Consider the following 18,284-nt stretch of genomic DNA (forward strand, 5'->3'; position numbering starts at 1 on the left):
ATCATTCAACATCACCACTTGTTTATAACTCTGCTGATTTTATTCCCTTTGTGTCCAGGATGAGATTCCAGGTGTCTCCCTCAGATCATTTTCTCCAAATCAGAAGCTTCAGATTTGTGGAGATGCTCTGCCTGCCAGACACAGCTCAGGGCAAAGCAACATGTCTATCCTCCACAACATACAGGCCTGTATCATTTAGTGTCTGTATTTAAATGTATAAATGATCGAGTGTGATCAAAGTTTTCATATGAAAAAAAATATTAAATGTCAAACATTAACTATTTAATTTTTGTTACATTTTAAAAGTTCAAACCTCAAAGACATTAAGTTTACAGTCATATATGATCAAGAAAACCAACAATCTTCACATTTCAGAAACTGGAACCAGCTTTAAATGTGACTAAAATAATGATAAAACAATCAATTCTCTAATCATTGACTAACTGATGAATCACTGCAGCTCCAATATATTGTTGCATTTGACAACCCACTACAGCAACTACAGAATAAAAGCACTAACCAGACTGATGACAGATTTCAAACATGCTGAATATGAAGAGTAGTATCATTTAAACTCACATGATTATCAGCCATAAGAACAAATTCAGATTTATATTGATGTAAGGTATATAAATGTAAGTACAGTTTGAATCAGTGCAATATTATTTTCACACATCAATGGACCACTGAACTTCTCAGCTTCTAAAATGTAAAGCCTCATTTAGAAACTACACAAGTACATATAATGGTCAGGGATCAACATGAACCTGTCTTCTCTATTTGACTTTAATCAACTCTGCAGTGGCTCCATAAAGATGAACTCCAGCATAGAGCGGCTGAGTGAATGTAGTCTGGACTCTGTGGAGGAGAGTCATGGTTTCAGAGACGCTGTAGAAAGACAGAATACCTGCTCTGTGATCCAGGTACACTCCTACTCTGGAGGACCGAGGACCTGAGAGGACAGTTCGGACTTTGTTGTGCCAAAATTTATAACTGTTCATGTCACAATCTAATGCCCAAGATTTGTTATTGTATCCAAATACACATTCATCGCCCCCCCCTTCTCTGCTGATATTCTTGTATGCCACTGCAACACCAACTCCTCCCCCTCTCCACTCCACCTCCCAGTAACAACGTCCAGTCAGACTCTCTCTACTCAGGACCTGAAAAAATACAGTGAATCTGTCTGGATGATCAGAATAAGACTGTTGTTGCTTCATAAATGTTACTTTTCTGTTCCCCTCAGATAATAACAGACGTCTGTTTGCTGTGTTTGGATCCAGTGTGATTTCATGTGAATATTTTAAGAATCCAGCTCTGGTCTTTGGCTCAGGTGGTGACAGTGAAACATCCTCTTCAGTGACTGTCAGTGAGATGTTTGTCCATTCCTCTCTCAGAATGTCCTGTAGTTTATCTCTGGTCTCTGACACAGCTGCTGTCACATCCTCAAAGTAGCTCAGAGGAAGAATATTGATGCTGGATGAGTGTGTAGACTCACTGAGTGCTGACAGTGAGGGGTAGTTGTGTAGAAACTGGTTGTGATCCTCTGTGTGTGAGAGCTGCTCCAGCTCGCCGTCTTTCCTCTTCAGCTCAGCGATCTCCTGCTCCAGCTTCTCCTGAAGCTCTTTGACTCGACTCACTTCAGTTTCCTGCTGGGATCTGACCTGCTGCTTCACATCAGAGCTTCTTTTCTGGATGAGACGGATCAGCTCAGTGAACATCTTCTCACTGTCCTCCACTGCTTTATCAGCAGAGCCATTGATGGCCTCCACCTCCTGTTGAAGCAGCTTCACATCTTTCTCTCGCTCCTGGATTCTCTGCTGGATGTTTAGTCGTCTCACCTCGAGCTCCTTCTGCTTCTCAGTCCTTTCTGCTGCAGCTGGGACTGTTTCATGGCCTTTATGTTCATCCATTGTGCAGAGATAACAGATACTCTGCTGATCAGTACGACAGAAAATCTTCATCACCTCATCATGACGAGAGCAGATGTTGTCCTGGAGCTTCTTGGAGGGGGCCACCAGCTTGTGTTTCTTAAACTGAACTACATCATAGTGAGGTTGGAGGTGTTTCTCACAGTAAGAAATTAAACAGACTAAACAGGACTTGATGGCTTTCAGCTTCCTCCCAGTACAGACATCACAGGCCACATCTTCAGGTCCAGCATAGCAGTGATCAGCAGGAGCAGCTTGGAGTCCAGTCTTCTTCAGCTGCTCCACTAAAGCTGCTAACATGGTGTTTTTCTCCAGGACAGGCCTCGGTATGAAATTCTTCCTGCACTGAGGGCAGCTGTGGATTCCCTTCCTGTCCTCTTCATCAAAGTGGGCTTTAATACAGTTCATGCAGTAGCTGTGTCCACAGGTTGTAGTCACCGGATTTATCAGTAGATCCAAACAGATGGAACAAGAGAAGGTTTCTTCATCCAGCTGAACTCCTTTATGCGCCATTTCTCCTCTCAGTGTCAGCGACTGTGTGAGTTTCTCTTCCTTATAACTGAAACTAGTCTGAGCTCTGATCTCAACAACATGTTTCTGCAGTGAATGGAGCCTGTCTTGTTTATCAGGCTGTGTCTCATTCCAGAAAGAGGAGCGGTTTGAGAGCGAAGTCTGTTTGACCTGTTTTTTTTTTGTGCTCACATCAACTTTTAAGCTTGTTAACACCTTATTCTATATAAATAAACTTCAGTTTAGAAATGTCAGAGTTCTCACTGAAGTTAACAAACAGTCCTTCAGTTTCAGTCAATGCAGGAGGATAATGATCCTAAACATACAGATAAGGCAGCCACTGACATGATGCTTATGTTGCATTTAAGTTTATGTTCATTTCAGTTGTTTCTGTCCCTCAAACACCATCAGAGGTGAGAGGGTGCAGCAGGTGTAGTAGTTGGTATATGAGGCAGTAAACAAATTAAAGGTTTTTCAAACACATTCATCTCCACAAAAATGTGATAAATGTTTGACAGGAATAAAAAGAAACTCTGATCCTTCTTTAAAAGTAATTTTCTGTTATTACGGTCGAGTTGATCACAACAATAATCTTGAGCATGGACGTGGCTAAATACTGGTATGTGAGAACCAGTCAATATTAACTCTTTCCTGACCAAGTATTATACAGACTGCCTTATTTGGTTATTTTGGCTGTAAAAGGGTCAGAAATCATACTATAAGTGAATGTTTTTGCTCCTTTTCTCAGAATAAACTCCACTTCCAATATCTGTCATTTTACATTATTGTATTGTTATTACAATGGAACAACAGCATAAAGTGGAAATAAACGGACTCTGTTTTTTCAGATATTTAGTTAATTAGAAACTGATATTCAGCAGGAAGAAAATGTATCACGACATCAACGTTAAATATGAATTACAATAAATACGTACAAAAACGTTTTTTAGCCTGGGCCACTCAGGTTTTTAAATCTCCAGGCCTTTTTGGGGGGCATTGCCACTTCTCCACACCTGCGTCTCTGCTCCGTGCGTCATCAATTCTTACTTGTGATTGGACCATTGTTACTCGTGCTTTCTAATGATGCACCGTAAAGTTTCGTAAAGCACATCTTCTCCTCTTCCAGTAACCGTCTGAAATGTTTCTCTTGCCCAACTGGTCGAGGAGCTACAGTGGTACAAATCACCCATGGTAACACCTAAGAGGAATTGACTTTTCTTTTTTCAGACAGCAGTAGCTTGTGAACAGTTTGTGCTACCATAATACACCAAATATCTCCGTAAAGTGCAGCTTTTCTTCTTTTAAAAACCGTTCATATTATGTCTCTAACATACACAATGACGGAGTTACAGTCATTTAAAGAGCGCATGTAAAATGGGCCCACCAGTGGATAAACAGAGCGCACTGATATGAATGGCAGCATTTTAGAGGATTCATTGTAAACATGGCTGAACAGGATGGTGACACTACATTGATGTGACGGACTACAAATCTATTCTCCACTCATGACTCTGTGCTGAGTCTGCATAATAAAGGAGGGTTTGTATGAAGTAGAAACTTTCATATAAAACATCTCTGTTACCAGTTGCTTCGTGTACAGGTTGATGGAGTGGAGGGTGATTTTCCAGCATCTGTGCTGAATAAAATCCTTTAAGTGCTGCAGGATTTGATGGACTGCCTCTGTGTGATTAACAGAGTGAAATAATGTTTCATCTTTTCTGCTTTGTCCCAAATGGTTCTTTAACATCTTTAATGACTGAGCCTCAGGTTTGATACCTGAAGGCTCCAATATTCTTAGACACTACAATGGGTCAACTGACTATTTAAGTTGCTTTGGACGGTAACATTGTCTGGTTATCCAGTTGGAATGAGGTTAAATGTGAAAAGCGTTGATTACATTTACATATTGCATTGATATTAATTACAAGGCTCTGCATGTGTGACCGGCAGCTGACTGGCAATCACCCTGCTGTCCATTATTAAAGCTGCCATTTATTTAACAATCATTCAACTTCTTCACTTGACTGATTCCCATAAATGTCCACATGGAGGCGATAAAGTCAAACACAATAAATAAACTGCACAGCAGTCCACTGATATCTGACATCCTGGCAGCTCATGAACCGATTGTCTCATTTCCACCTTAAATCCATCTCAGCTGGAAGAAAGAACAAAGAGGCTGAAGGTGGAAACACAAATGAAGAAAAAACTAAATGTTTGTTTAAAAAGATGCAGAGCAAACAGGAAACATTTGAATTTATTCATAGCTGCACATTATTAAAAACATGAGTGAATGTTGGAGTTTAGTCTGGACTCAATCAGAAACACAAAAGTAGAAATAAACACAAACCAAAAATCTATCAGGTTACTGGAACCAGTCAGAGGTCTTTGGGTCGTTTCATAAAGATCCCAATGGTGCAGAAACACACACAGCTGTAAACCTGCAGCCAGGTGAAGATTTCATTATAGAAAAAGTGCAATAAAACAACACCAGTGTTAACAACTCACTGATTTCATTTCAGGCTGATTCACATTTACAGGATAGCAATTATTATCAGACAGAAAATATCAGCGCGCTGTTAGACAGGATTAAAATCAGTGAATGCAGCAGAGTTTCAGATTAACAATAACAAGATTAATCTATAGTGTGTAAGAATTAAAGCTGTAAATGAATCCTGAAGGTCTGAACTCACAGCTGCAGTCTGACAGTTTTTATGAGATCAGACAATAAAGAAGCAGATCACTGTGGATCAAAGCAGAACACAAACACTGCAGCTTCATCAGAGGAGTCAAAAACTGGCAGACAGCAGAAATATTACTGCAATATAAGTAATAATAAACCAACAGCTTTATAAATGGAAACACGGCAACAGAAACAAATCAGAATGAAAAACTTCTACCACAACTTCACTTATAGTTTCAAGGTGCATGGAGAAGAAGAGGCTCTGAAGACTCTCTATTCTTTCTCTAATTGCTCTTAATTCTTTTCTGCACATCCACACAACTGAGTGGATTTGGGATGGCTATATTTCATTTGCTATTGTGATTGTGTTTTTTATGCCTCTACTCAAACACGTGTTCTATTTAAAGTGATATCGACCATCTGCAGCAGAGCTGCTGTCAGTAGAGGCCGATCCTTCCTCCACTCTCTGTGTTTGATGTCTCAGGTTTTCTCTCCCTGCTGCAGAGACACAAACACATCTTAAACAAGTATTTAAAATCACTAATAACCACTAAAATTATTTTCACACACATTTCCAAGCAGATTATTATTCATCTGAAAAGAAAGTCATGTAGAACTGAAGGAGTTTAAAATTTTACTTAATGACCTGATCCAGTTACCAGTGTCACTAAGATAAATCTGCCAAAGCCATAACATTGATCCACCTCACACAGGTACAGACAAGAGTCATCAGTCCTGATTCTGGACAGTCAGAATCAGTTCCTTCATGAACACAATACAGGACTGGGAGTTCAAGTATTATTTTGGCCACCCCCTGTTTATGTTTACAAAATGCTATAAAATTCATATATATTAAAACATTTTTCTACTTTCATTGACTTAATTTTTTTAAATTAGCACCGCTCCTAGTAATGAAAACCAAAATATAATTCAAATTCAGAAATTATACGCTTTGAATACCAGTCAGATTATGTATTATTACTACATTTTGGGGGAGAATAGCAAATAAATTCAGCATATGTATGATGAAACCTAATATATTTTTAATCATCATTGTAGGTTAGTATCATTTTTTGGGGGGAATGAATGGCCAAAAAAAGAAAATCACACATGGTGTTTTAGTGGCCAGAAAAGCCATTTAATGACCAAATAACCACTGAAATGATCAAAATTTATATTCCAGTGTGTGAGAGCTTCTGTGTGCATCCTCATTAGCACCAAGATGTACTAACCACATTAGAGTGGTTTTTGTAGGCGCACTTTCTACACCTGGTGCAAGGGGCTGCTGTTCCAATCTTGGTGGTGCGCCTTTTGCACCTTCTTCTCATTTTGTTGGTGGGGTGTGGGTCACACTCTGGTTCAGACTACTGCATCTTGAGAAGTGGCTGAGAATCAGGGACAAGGGTGTCTTGCAGTTGTTGAGGTCACCAGCATGTGCCCCAGCTCTCCCAGCATCACTCTTCATTTGTAGGTTGTAGAGGACTCCCCCACTTCAGTGAAGGTGTTTCCAACGGGACAAAGACATCGTTTCCCAAGACATCCAGGAGATTGGAGAAAAGAGCCATCAGTTAGTTTCCGTTCAACTCGAGGTGCCAACACAATCTCTAAATTATCCAAGCTGTATTTGTGCCTATTGTAGTCCAGGATTGCTTCTTGCTTTCACACATCCTTTATTCCCCATGACTGACTGCTGGTTCACTGTGTGTTGTGCTCAAAAGAAGAACATTCCTCCGTTGCTTTGGCATGTGGGACATCGCCGTGGTAGTTTTGGTGAAGACAGACAGACAACAAAGTCTTTCTCTGTTGCAACTGGAGGAGCTGGGGAGGAAGCTCTGGGTTGTTTCCCCTGCGCCCGTTTTCATCTGAGGAGTTCCTCTACCAAGGTGACCGAAGGAAAGACGCTGTCCTCGGAGCTCCTCCGTCAGTTGGAGTCTGAACCCCTTGAGCTTTTTTGCTTCCTGAGAACTTCCAGTGTTGTCATCCAACGTGCAATGTATTGCTTTATTCTGGTGTAGGCTAATCTCTACCTTATCTGTAGTCCTTTAATCCTCACACCTTCGCCTCCCGTGCAGGTTTGTAAGGGTGCACAAGAGCTAAAAGATCTCCTTTGTTATAAAAAAGTCAAAAGTAGATCTCAGGCTGCTAATGCAGGAAACTGCATACAGGGTGACCCCTGGTTTGATACCAGTGGGTACTGGATTGTAGAGCAGTCTCTCTTCAGTAGTGGGACCCACATGGTTTTCCTTTCACGAGGGATCCACTCAGTCACCGGCTCCTCGCTCTCAGAAAATGCTCCTTTTCCATCAGCTGCTTGGCCTCCACCTCCATGCCCCCCGACCCCAATCCTGAGGATTCAAGCACTGGCTAGTACTCATCATCTGTGATGTTGCAGTCAGCCTCTTTGGAGATTGTCCCCTCATCTTCTGGAGAGGAAGTTTCTTCATCTTGGGCAGATGTCTTTTCTTCAATGGCAGAGAACTGCTTGCTGTCCTTGCTCTCTGATCAGATCATATAGGCAGTGCTTGAAGCAGTGATGACCTTCTTGCCATATAGCCAGAATAAATGATGTGGAAGCTGTTAGGCTTACTTACAGCAGTAGCAACGTCTGCACCTGCATAAACTCCAGGACACGTTTAGTGTTTGTTGTTGTTTGTTTCTTTGTTTGTTTCTTTGAATTCTGCAAAATGTCCTGTGATTGGGTTTTTTTGTTTTTGTTTCTAGACTTAATATTTTGGGTATGATATCTTTTTATGAAAAATACAAGAGTAAAAGTGCTTTTAACATGTGCTGCAAAGCTGAGTTTGACTGGGAACCTCAAAGCTCAATAGCAGCCACAGAAATTCACTGCAGCCTATGTAATATTTGATGCGTCATAATTTATTCCAGTCTATCTTGCAAATATATGTTTGTGCTCCAATGTCATGCACAAACACAAACTATTAGATCCTTAAGATCAAACCTTTGTCAAAATTGTTTCATTATTTTGGTCCATTGGAGTGTGGTCAGCCATCAAAGGCCTACTAGAAACTCAGAATATTAAATAAAATTGCTTGTTTAACCAAAAATGGGTAATTGGTGCAATTTTGTAAAAAAAAAAAATATTAAAAACTACAATTTTCATGTGTTGAGTTTAAAATGAAAGCATTTTTACCTAAATTGCATGATTTACTACTGTCAATAAAAAGGAATCAAAAAAAGTGGTTATAATGGGTTTCAATTGGTCAAAAATGGCCACGATAGAGTCAAGAGGAACAATTTGGTGTATAGTGAATATTATTGACATTATTAAGGAGCTGATGTTGAAAATTAAAACATCTGAACAAATATAAACCTTTGGGAAATTTCATTCCATTTGTATTAACAGAATGAAAATGGTTGGAAAAAGAAAAGTCCCAGGATAGAGCCCAGAGGGTTAATGCGTCAGCGTACCAAGACATTTTGGACAATTTCATGCTCCCAACTTTGTGGAAACAGTTTTCGGATGGACCCTTCCTCTTCCAACATGACTGCACACCAGTGCACAAAGCAAGCTCCATAAAGATGTGGATGAGGGAGTTTGGTGAGGAAGAACTTGACTGACTAGCAGAGTCTGACCTCAACTCGGTAGAACGCCTTTGAGATGAATTAGAGTGGAGACTGCAAGCCAGGCCTTTCTTGGCTGCTGCCTCAAAGCACATTGTGCGCTGTCTATCTTGCGTGCTGCACAATATCGTTTATTATTTAGTAACTATTGATATCTACTGCTAGCTAGTTTATTGTGATGGTGCTTTTTTTTCTTATTATGTTGCTCTTTGTTGTTTGCTTTCTCTTCTGTTTTTTTTTCTCCATACAGGTGACCCAGGAGTTGTTTTTTTTTTGTTTGTTTGTGTTTTTTTCTCTCTTCCCCCCCTTCTCACCGTCTCTTCTCCCCTTTGGTTTTCTTTCTCTCCCTCTCTTTCTTTCATTCTTTCCCCCTGTCCTATCCCACAGTCATGTCTGTCCCGTTTGTAGCAACTGAAAATAAAATAAATCCATAATTATAATAAAGGTCAATCAAATGGACCAATATGGCAAGGCCATGATGATCCACTTGGTAAAATAAATCCGCTTGGCATCTTTCTTGGCCTCAAGACAACAATTCTGATGGCTATAGATCCAAACGGGACAAAAAAAAAAAAAAAGAGAAGCAAAAAAAGAGAATATGACACGAGACTGGAGTAAAAGACATCCATGGATTGATACTTTATTAAAGAAGGAGCATGATAACAGCACAAACACTAACTGCAACTAAACAAAATGGCTTCCCTTTATACTCTACCTTTTCAGGTGAGCATCCGGAATAGCCCAAGTATGGGGTTAACTAATCAAAATGAAACACATAACCCTCCACACAAACAAACATACAATAACATTAAAGCACATCACAAACATATACATATTTCCAACACGTACTATAAACAAACCAATAACATAAGCTTCACCCATTTCTATCTAAATTAAAACCCTCTTTATCCATACTCCCTAACCCGGCACACTGGTCTGCTCCAAGAGCTCTTAAACAGGTGATTGAGCTGCTTTCACTCTTTTGCTCCACATCCTGCAAGAAGCAACCAGGACAGGTGAGTACCTTTAAAAGTTCTCATTTCACATATGTTTAGGTTATTGATAAGTGATTAACTGCAAGCAGCTCTAACTAGTGATGGGCAGATGAAGCTTCATGAAGCACTGAAGCTTTCCATCCAATTGGTTCACCCCAGTGCAAAGCTTCTTGAAGCTTCATTTGCTCTAGTAGGACACCTACTGGACGTAAAAAATATTAGTTGGCATGAATTTGAAGAGTGTGGCCTTTTGCACACAGCCTGTAAATGTCAACAACAAAAGGAGTGTGTAAAACATGTATATTGTAGTGATGGAAGTATACTGTGTATATTTATACTGCCAGTATGGAAAATGATTATTTGGAAATGCTTAAAATGATCATTTACTGTGAGGTGAGGTTGGGGTGTGGACAGTGGTTGTGCTTTTGTAACGTTGAGGTATGGACAGCTACACACTGAGGCATCAGTCCTGCCTGTTCACATTTTATTCTGTAAAAACTAAATTTTCACTGCTTTTATGACCTTTTTAGTGGGGAGAACATAGCTAGGATTTAATGATTTAACAAATCTTTTAAATCCTTTGTCCTCCACAATGCTAAATGGCTGGGAGTCCTCAATCACCATGCTGACCAGGTTTTCATCTATTTGAGATTGTTCTCCTGAGGAAAGACAATAAAGACGAAGCACAAATATAAATATCACACACGTAACTTATAACAGCTGTATAATATTGTTATATCATTTAGTAACATTAAAGCATGCTATATTATCATTGCATTTGATGGCTCACCTGGTCTTGCTCCATCGGTGTTCCCCTTATTCTCATGCAAAGCTCTGTAGTGCCTAAGCATGGATGAGGTGTTGTTGCTATATCCCAGCTCCCTGGCACATAGCAAACACTTCACCTTGTACAAAAGTACAGACAGCTTAACATAAATTGTATTGCACCATCAGTATCATGAAAATACATCTTCTGTGGAAATTTACATACCTTGTTGGGAGGAATAAAATCAAAATGTTCCCACACAGGGGAGGACATCCTCCTCTTAGCTGGCTCCATTCTCTCCTGACTTTCTCTCCTCACTCTCCTAAACCTCCAAACTGTCTCCAAACTCTCACTAACAACTCTCCATCAAACACCCACATTTTGAATGAAGTCTGAGGGGTTTATATTGCTGTCATATCTCGCGGCAAAATTCGAACCACTTCATGAACCAGTCACGTGGTACAGCCGGGCAGCGAGGCTTCGGACGTCATCATTTTCAGCTCCTCCCATAAATGAAGCAAGCCTCTATCCGGTTGTTCAGTCTGACATCACTAGCCGTGTCTGGGTCTAAACTCCGCTGCAGGTCTATATATCAAATGATCACTATGGCATTACTGAGAGTTGAAAAACTGTCTAAAGTCTTTCATCTTTAATAAAATGATCAGCGTTCTGCTCTACCAGGTGTAACAATTGAGTTTAACTTCCAGGCATCCATGAAAACGGAATTTATGACATTTAACGGAGTTAGAAGTTAGCATGGAGTTAGCTCGCTAGCTTCTATCTAAATACAATATAGCATGTCCTGACTGCGGGGTTTTGGAAACAAATTAAAACGTACAGCTCTTTTATCACTTCCAACATAAATGAAGACAGAAAACTAAACAGCAGTGACGTTTGTAGGGTTACTGAAGTTGGGCTAGCTGGTATATAATGATGTGCTACGTGACCGCTAGAGACACAGCTATGTTAGCATAATATAAACAAGCTAACTTTTTTTCCACTGTAAATGTAATCGCATGGCAGGATGCTGTAAAAGGACCAAACTTCAGCCAGGAGAACAACTGAGATAATCCATCCACAATACGAGGTTAGTCATTCATATACTGCTGCATGGGCTGGGCTGTAGTTACATCCTAAGGTTTTAAAAACTGAGCTTAAATAAATGATTAGCGGTAATAAAAGCCGAGGGAGGTCAACAGTGATCGCTGACTGTTTTAGGAGCTTTTTGAGATCAAATAGAAGAAAATGCATAACATTAAACATGTTAACAACACAAAAGCCATATTAAACGCAGACTACTTTAGACCCGGAAGTAGGATTCGTCGCGTCATCACTGAACAACCGGATACGCGCATCGCGGAAACGCCCCCTCCATTACTCGACACAAGCTTCGATGCCTCGATACAGAACGTCTCATCACTAGCTCTAACTTTGGCTCTTCTCCGACACAGGTAGGATGGCCAGTCCCACTGTCTCTTTTCCGTTACCAGCTGTCAAATTATTAATTGTATGTCAAATAACCTAATAAAAGACTCCATAAGAACTAATGTGTTTTCTTTATTACCCTATTTTAAATTCCTAATCCAACAATTAATCACTAACAATACCAACCAGGTAATGGAACCCCTGGTCTCCATTACACATCGGTTAAACACTAGACTCCAGGTACACGACGCCCAGCTGGAAACACTTCAGCTGCCCAAGATTCACAGAATTTACAGAAAATTTTTACATTTTTGTGATTTATATCGTTATTGGGATGATAGTTGTCTTATATCGGTCCCATCAGTCTGAAAGCATGCAGTTATAGTGGCACTGGCAAAGCCTGTAAAAAGCCATCGTATTAACATCAAATTTTGGGATGACCTGGGAGAGAATGATAAAAAATTAAAAAATTTTCCTGCTATTCTCCTGTCCACACTTTACTCCAATAGGTGGCAGTAATACACCTGTAAGCTGGTTTGCCAACTACTATCAAGCTCAGAAAAATGAGAAGCAAGGAGGTGGAGGGCAAGTGTGGCTGTTCAAGTGGAGCAGTGTGAATAGACATGGCTGCTGTTTGATGAAGTGGACTGAAGTCGGAAGAGAGACACAAACTAAAGTATCGATCTGTGGATCGGATCCCAATGTCGGCTTCACGTCATCGATGCTTATATCGATCCGTCCAGCCTCAGCGGAAGCAGCAATGAGTTCAGTTCAGTATCTGAGAGAGTTCATCAAGGAGAGACTAACTGCTGTTTGTGAAGAAATCTTCTCAGAGGTTCAAAAAACCATCGTCCAGTATGAGGAGGAGATACACCGTCAGCACAGACTGCTGGATATCAGCCGGAAACCCGACAGACTCACACATCATAGGTATGGACATGTTTTTAACTGTTCACATTCTAATTTCCTGAACTGAAGTCAGAGCACTAACACATGAACATGGACAGAAACATCCTTTTTATTTCAGCTATTGCTGCAATTACTGATTTTTCAAGAGATCAGACATGTGAACCTCTGGTCTCTGGACTGCTCACAAAAGGAGCCTGCTAAACAACAATAACGGCTGGTTTTGAGCTAACTTTATGCCAGCTAATGTTAGGCTCGAGTGTCCTAAAACACACTTCCCCTCTAATAAACAGTTTGATTACAAAAAAGAAAACAAAACACTACATTTTTGGAAACATTTGTGGGTGTTTTCTCATTTTTGTCTTTTTTTTTTTTTTTTTTTTTTTTGGTAGTACCATACTTTTCAGTTCATAAGGCACATTAAGCTAAACAAAACAGTCAGATAACTCAAACTTTACTCAACTCATTCTTCTTGCGTCGTCCACTTCCCTACCATTGATTCATTAATGTTGAATTCTCTCACAGCTGCTCTATTCCCTTGTTGTTGCAGTATATTATTGACAAACCTCGTATTGTGGATGGATTATCTCAGTTGTTCTCCTGACTGAAGTTTGATCTGTTTGCAGCATCCTGCCATGCGATTACATTTGTACCATTAACTTTTATCAAGTGGAAAAAAGTTAGCGTTCATACTCCAGCTTCACTGTGTTTATATTATGCTAACATAGCTGTGTCGCTAGCGATCATGTAGCACATCATTATATACCAGCTAGTCTGACCCTAAAAAAGTCACCGCTGTTTCTGTCTTCATTTCTGTTGGAAGTGATAGCAGAGCTGTACCATTTTAAGTTTTTTCTGAAATCTCTCAGTCAGAACATGCTATATCATGTTTAGGTGGAAACTAGCGAGCTAACTTCTAACTCTGTTAAATTTAATACATTCTGTTTTCATGGATGCCTGGATGTTAAAATTAATTGTTACACCTGTTAACGCAACAACACTGATCATTTTATTAAAGATGAAAGAGTTTAGACAGTTTTTAACTCTCAGTGATGCCGCAGTGTTCATTTGATTTTGGGACCTGAAGCGGACGGAGCTTTAGACCCAGATTACTCCGCGAGGCTCCTGACTACGGTAGCTGTAATGCTCAGACAATCCATCGAGCGGTGCAGCTTCATAGTTTACCAAAGTCGTACTGAAACATTCTTTGACAGACTTTTGAGCGCCATGTACCACATAAGGACTTTCTTTTGCTGCTCTCTCACTGACAGAAGAGATGGTCACATTCCATAAATGTAACTTTCACATGACCTTCAGACAATGTTTCCTGAAGTTTACATTTGTAGAACCATTAGGGAACGTTTAGCCATTTTTCTTTTGTTAGCTTCTTTAACATGACCGTGTTTAAGAGTGTGGTCAGGTTTGCTGCACAAAAATGGTCACCTTGCAGTTTAGTTTGGTGGACTTTGGGTCTTTGCTCGCAGTGAGGAGCTTCAATGTCAATATATTAGTGTGTGGCTGTGAGTATGCACAACTGTTTGCCTGAGCTGCTGTGCGTGTGTTGTGCATGCATGAAACAGACGGGCTCACGATCAGTCAAATGATAGACTCTCTGGTCTGATCACCATTTATCATCACATAACTGACTTTTTCTTGTATTTATTTGTTCCTCAAGACCTCCCACAACAACATGACTGTGAGGAAGAGGAGGGTCTGGATGAGCAGCAGGTCTGTAACCAGGAGAGGAACTCCAGCCCAGACCAGGAGGAGCCAGAGCCTCCACAGGTTAAAGATGAACAGGAGGAGCTTTGCAGCAGTCAGGAGAGAGAAGCTTGGAATGAAGCAGGAGACTGATATTTTCATGGACACTCCGACTTATGAGGAAAGTTCCCACAGTGAACAAAAACTAAACAGTAAGCAGCTCCTTTCTCACAGCTCTCCTGAAGCAGAGAGCCGAGATCATGAAGAAAGCCATCACGTGGACTCAGGATTTACTAGCAATACAAAGCTAAAGAAGAGACATCACAATGAGGGAGTGGACAACACCCCTGTGTCAGAAAGTAAAACTGACACAAGGAAACAGTCTGTACAGTGTGACACCTGTGGAAAAACGTTTAACTTTAAATCCAACCTTACTACACATCTGAGAGTTCACACAGGTGAAAAACCATATCCTTGTAGCACCTGTGGGAAACAGTTCAATCAGAAATCATCATTGAATACTCATGTAAGAATTCACACAGGTGAGAAGCCGTATCCGTGTAACACCTGTGGGAAAATATTCAATCAGCTGGCACACTTGAAAACTCACACAAGAATTCACACAGGAGAGAAGCCACATTGTTGGGAAAAGATTCAATGAGAAATCAACATTAAAAACTCACGAGTGCACACTGGTGAAAGGCCATATCCTTGCAGCACTTGTGGTAAAAGATTCAGTCAGAGGATGAACTTAAAGAAACACATGAAAATTCACACTGGTTAAATGTTTAATACTTTGAAAATGTGATACAGCCCTGAGTCATAGCAATGTGTTGGTGGTAGAACTCACCCTGACCAGGGCCCTATTTCAGGAAGCCGGTTTAGAAAACTCAGAGTGAAAAACGATACTCAGGGTTGAGTAACCCCGAACTGTCCAACTCGGAATATTCGGTTTCAGAAAGGCTGATAACAAGTAGTTCAATCAACGCGGAGTTGCTTTAACCCCAAGTTAAGCGCGCGCACGAGGATACATAAAGCCCTGATTAGTGGAGCACAGATTAAGCGAGTCACCATGGAGACGGAGGGAAAGAAGGCGCGGTCAATGTATTTTACAGCGCTTGACGCCGAAATTCTGATGGCAGCATATGCTGATAACATGCAAATCTTGCAGAAAAAAAGTAACACAGCCTCAGCTGCAAAAGAAAGGGAGCATGCATGGCAAAACATAGCCGACAGAGTCAATGCGTGAGTGTTTATTTAAACATTGATCTAGGGATTTCCACCCATTTAACACGTTATTTTATTATATTTTATTTTATATTTTATACATTTTATTTTGTGATGATGTGAGCACAAGTGCAACCCAACAGGCCCCAAACGTTCCTGGCAGCAAGTAAAAATGAAATATAAAAATATAGTCCAAACAGGTAAGGTGTAATTGTATTATGAGCCATAGTGCTTGGTCTGTTGTCCGATGTAAATCAATTGCAGTTAGAGGCTACATTAATTTTCTTTCTGTAAGCACTTATTGAAATTATCTGAGCACATTATAAGTACATATTTGCTTACTCTGTATGCTCAAATGTGACCCATTATGGCCACTAGAAAAAAAACGGAGGCCCAAAAAACAGGTGGGGGTCCTCCACCACCCCCACCTGTTTTTTGGGCCTCCGTTTTTTTTTGGCCAAGGAAACAGTCTGTACAGTGTGACACTTGGCTTCCACATTTGTGATAATGTTGGCAGCATCACATATGATCTTCACAGTGCAGAGAACACAAATTAGCATCCATTACTATAATGAAATAATTTGTTAGTTTGAAATGCTACAGGGAACTATGTACCTGTACGTTAATGCTGTGGAAAGACTTCCTGTTCACATAGTCTCCTTCATTTACTGAAGGAGCAATGATTGGAATGTGAGTGCCATCTGTACAGCCAATCACGCCTGGGAACCCTGAAAATAAATGTAAAATTTAAGTAGTAGTCCAAGTATCACCACATCATGAATTAAGTTTTGTTCATCCTGCTACCTGCAATTTTGTGGAATCCCTCTTTGATAAATCTTGTGGGTCTGTGACCGGGGAACACCACAAACGAGTACAGGAGACGTTTCAGTGCAACTGTAACATTCCTGACTGCCCGACAGACGGTAGCCTTGGAAACGCGCTCAGTAGTAAACCTGCTAGGGGGCAGGTTAGCTTCACAGAGTGTGTCGTCATAGTGACTCACTCAAGATGAATCTAAACTCGCTTTGTGAAACTGAAAACCCAGAGTTTTCGTTAACTCAGGGTATACTTACTCAGAGTTTGCACTAAACCGGCTTCCTGAAATAGGGCCCAGAAGTCGAATCACTGCAACACCTGAGTGAAAAGATGATTCATGTTCAAGACAGTATTTCAAGACGTTGTTTATTTGGTTTCATGCTTTATTCTTATAATTGTATCAGCCAAACTCATCCTACATTTTATAAAGGTTAAAGTTCAGTATGCTCCTGTTCAGTAGGGCCGGTGTCCTGCAAGTTTTAGATATCAACCTGGGTCAACACACCTGAATCACATGATTAGTTTGTTACCAAATCTCTGGAGAACTTCAAGACATGTTGAGGAGGTAATTTAGCCATTTGAATCAGCTGCAGGACCTGGCCCTCGAGGCCTGGAGTTACCCACCCCTGCTCTAATGTGTGAATGCAGCATGAGAGTGTTCTCTTATTCAGCTGAAGTTTTTCTTTGTTTCTGATTTTTACCCACTACAATGCCAGGAGTAGTGCGCAAAAGTAGGACTGACTAACCAGTCAGTGGTGAGAGAGGTCCTTGCAAGCTCAGAATGAAAGGTTTGCTTTGGTTTAAATTTTGTTATGATTAATTTACCTGAATAAATATGCTGGACAAGTGAACCACAAAAAAAAAGTGGAAGCTCACTGATGAAGATTTGAAGAGATTGGAGAGAGTTACAAGCTTTCCTTCTTTGGGAATTCACTTTGACTCTACAGTTAACCTTTGGAGCTGGAGCGTAGTGAAGAGGTGATAGTGCGGATGGGACGCTATAAAAAGATGTTTCTACATTGAGTCAAGCTTCTGGAGCACAGATGTTTTCAAACACAACTCTGAAGCGTGGTTCAAAACACCCATGTCACGTGATCACGACTAACAGAGGTTTTGGTGCACTTCACCTCAGTTTCAGTAGGTGGTGTAGCTGCTGCTTATAGACATAGAGAAACAGACAGGTGTGTGAGCTCCATTTACTCATATCAGCAGAGAGAAAGTAGCACATGGTGCTGTCAACTCATAAAATATCTCAGTAAAAACTCTGCTTTCAAGGTGAAAATTAAAAAAAGTTAAAAGAAAAAGTTTTCAGCTCTGACTTTGCCTGGTCTCCATTTTTTCCTACTTTGAATAGAAAACATCATTTTCATCCTTTGCTAGCTTATGTGGTTGCAATTCTACTAGGTTTTAAAAATAGTTATGCAAAACAAAGTGTGCCTGCTCCGATAAGCCTTAAAGCAAGCCTATTCAAATGGCGGCCCGCGGGCCAAATGCGGCCCAGAAGCAACCTGTGAGTGGCCCTGCCTGTGGTCCTGGCAGAAATACAGAGAAATGGTCTGGATATTACAGGGGCGATCGTGGCTCAAGAGTTGGGAGTTCGCCTTGTAATCGGAAGGTTGCCGGTTCGAGCCCCGGCTTGGACAGTCTCGGTCGTTGTGTCCTTGGGCAAGACACTTCACCCGTTGCCTACTGGTGGTGGTCAGAGGGCCCGGTGGCGCCAGTGTCCGGCAGCCTCGCCTCTG

General features: G+C 40.7%; 1 protein-coding gene and 1 pseudogene across 2 annotated transcripts; one reads left to right on the top strand and one right to left on the bottom strand.

The window, feature by feature from the left end:
* LOC146674011 (tripartite motif-containing protein 16-like) lies at positions 1-2,536 on the bottom strand. The gene has a single exon (XM_085393497.1). It carries the CDS (start codon positions 2,442-2,444, stop codon positions 777-779), a length of 1,668 nt encoding a protein of 555 aa, XP_085249623.1. The 5' UTR covers positions 2,445-2,536; the 3' UTR covers positions 1-776.
* Positions 2,537-12,091: 9,555 nt separating this feature from the next.
* On the top strand, positions 12,092-16,036 carry LOC146674012 (uncharacterized; annotated as a pseudogene). The gene is made up of 3 exons (XR_014909026.1): positions 12,092-12,822; positions 14,474-15,132; positions 15,202-16,036. The product of XR_014909026.1 is annotated as an uncharacterized LOC146674012 (transcript).
* The last annotated feature ends 2,248 nt before the right edge of the window (positions 16,037-18,284 follow it).

This window comes from Rhamphochromis longiceps, linkage group LG3 (genome assembly GCF_057381845.1).
Source record: "Rhamphochromis longiceps isolate RC_006_pf linkage group LG3, R_longiceps_female_GT1.1, whole genome shotgun sequence".
Lineage (NCBI taxonomy): Eukaryota > Metazoa > Chordata > Actinopteri > Cichliformes > Cichlidae > Rhamphochromis > Rhamphochromis longiceps.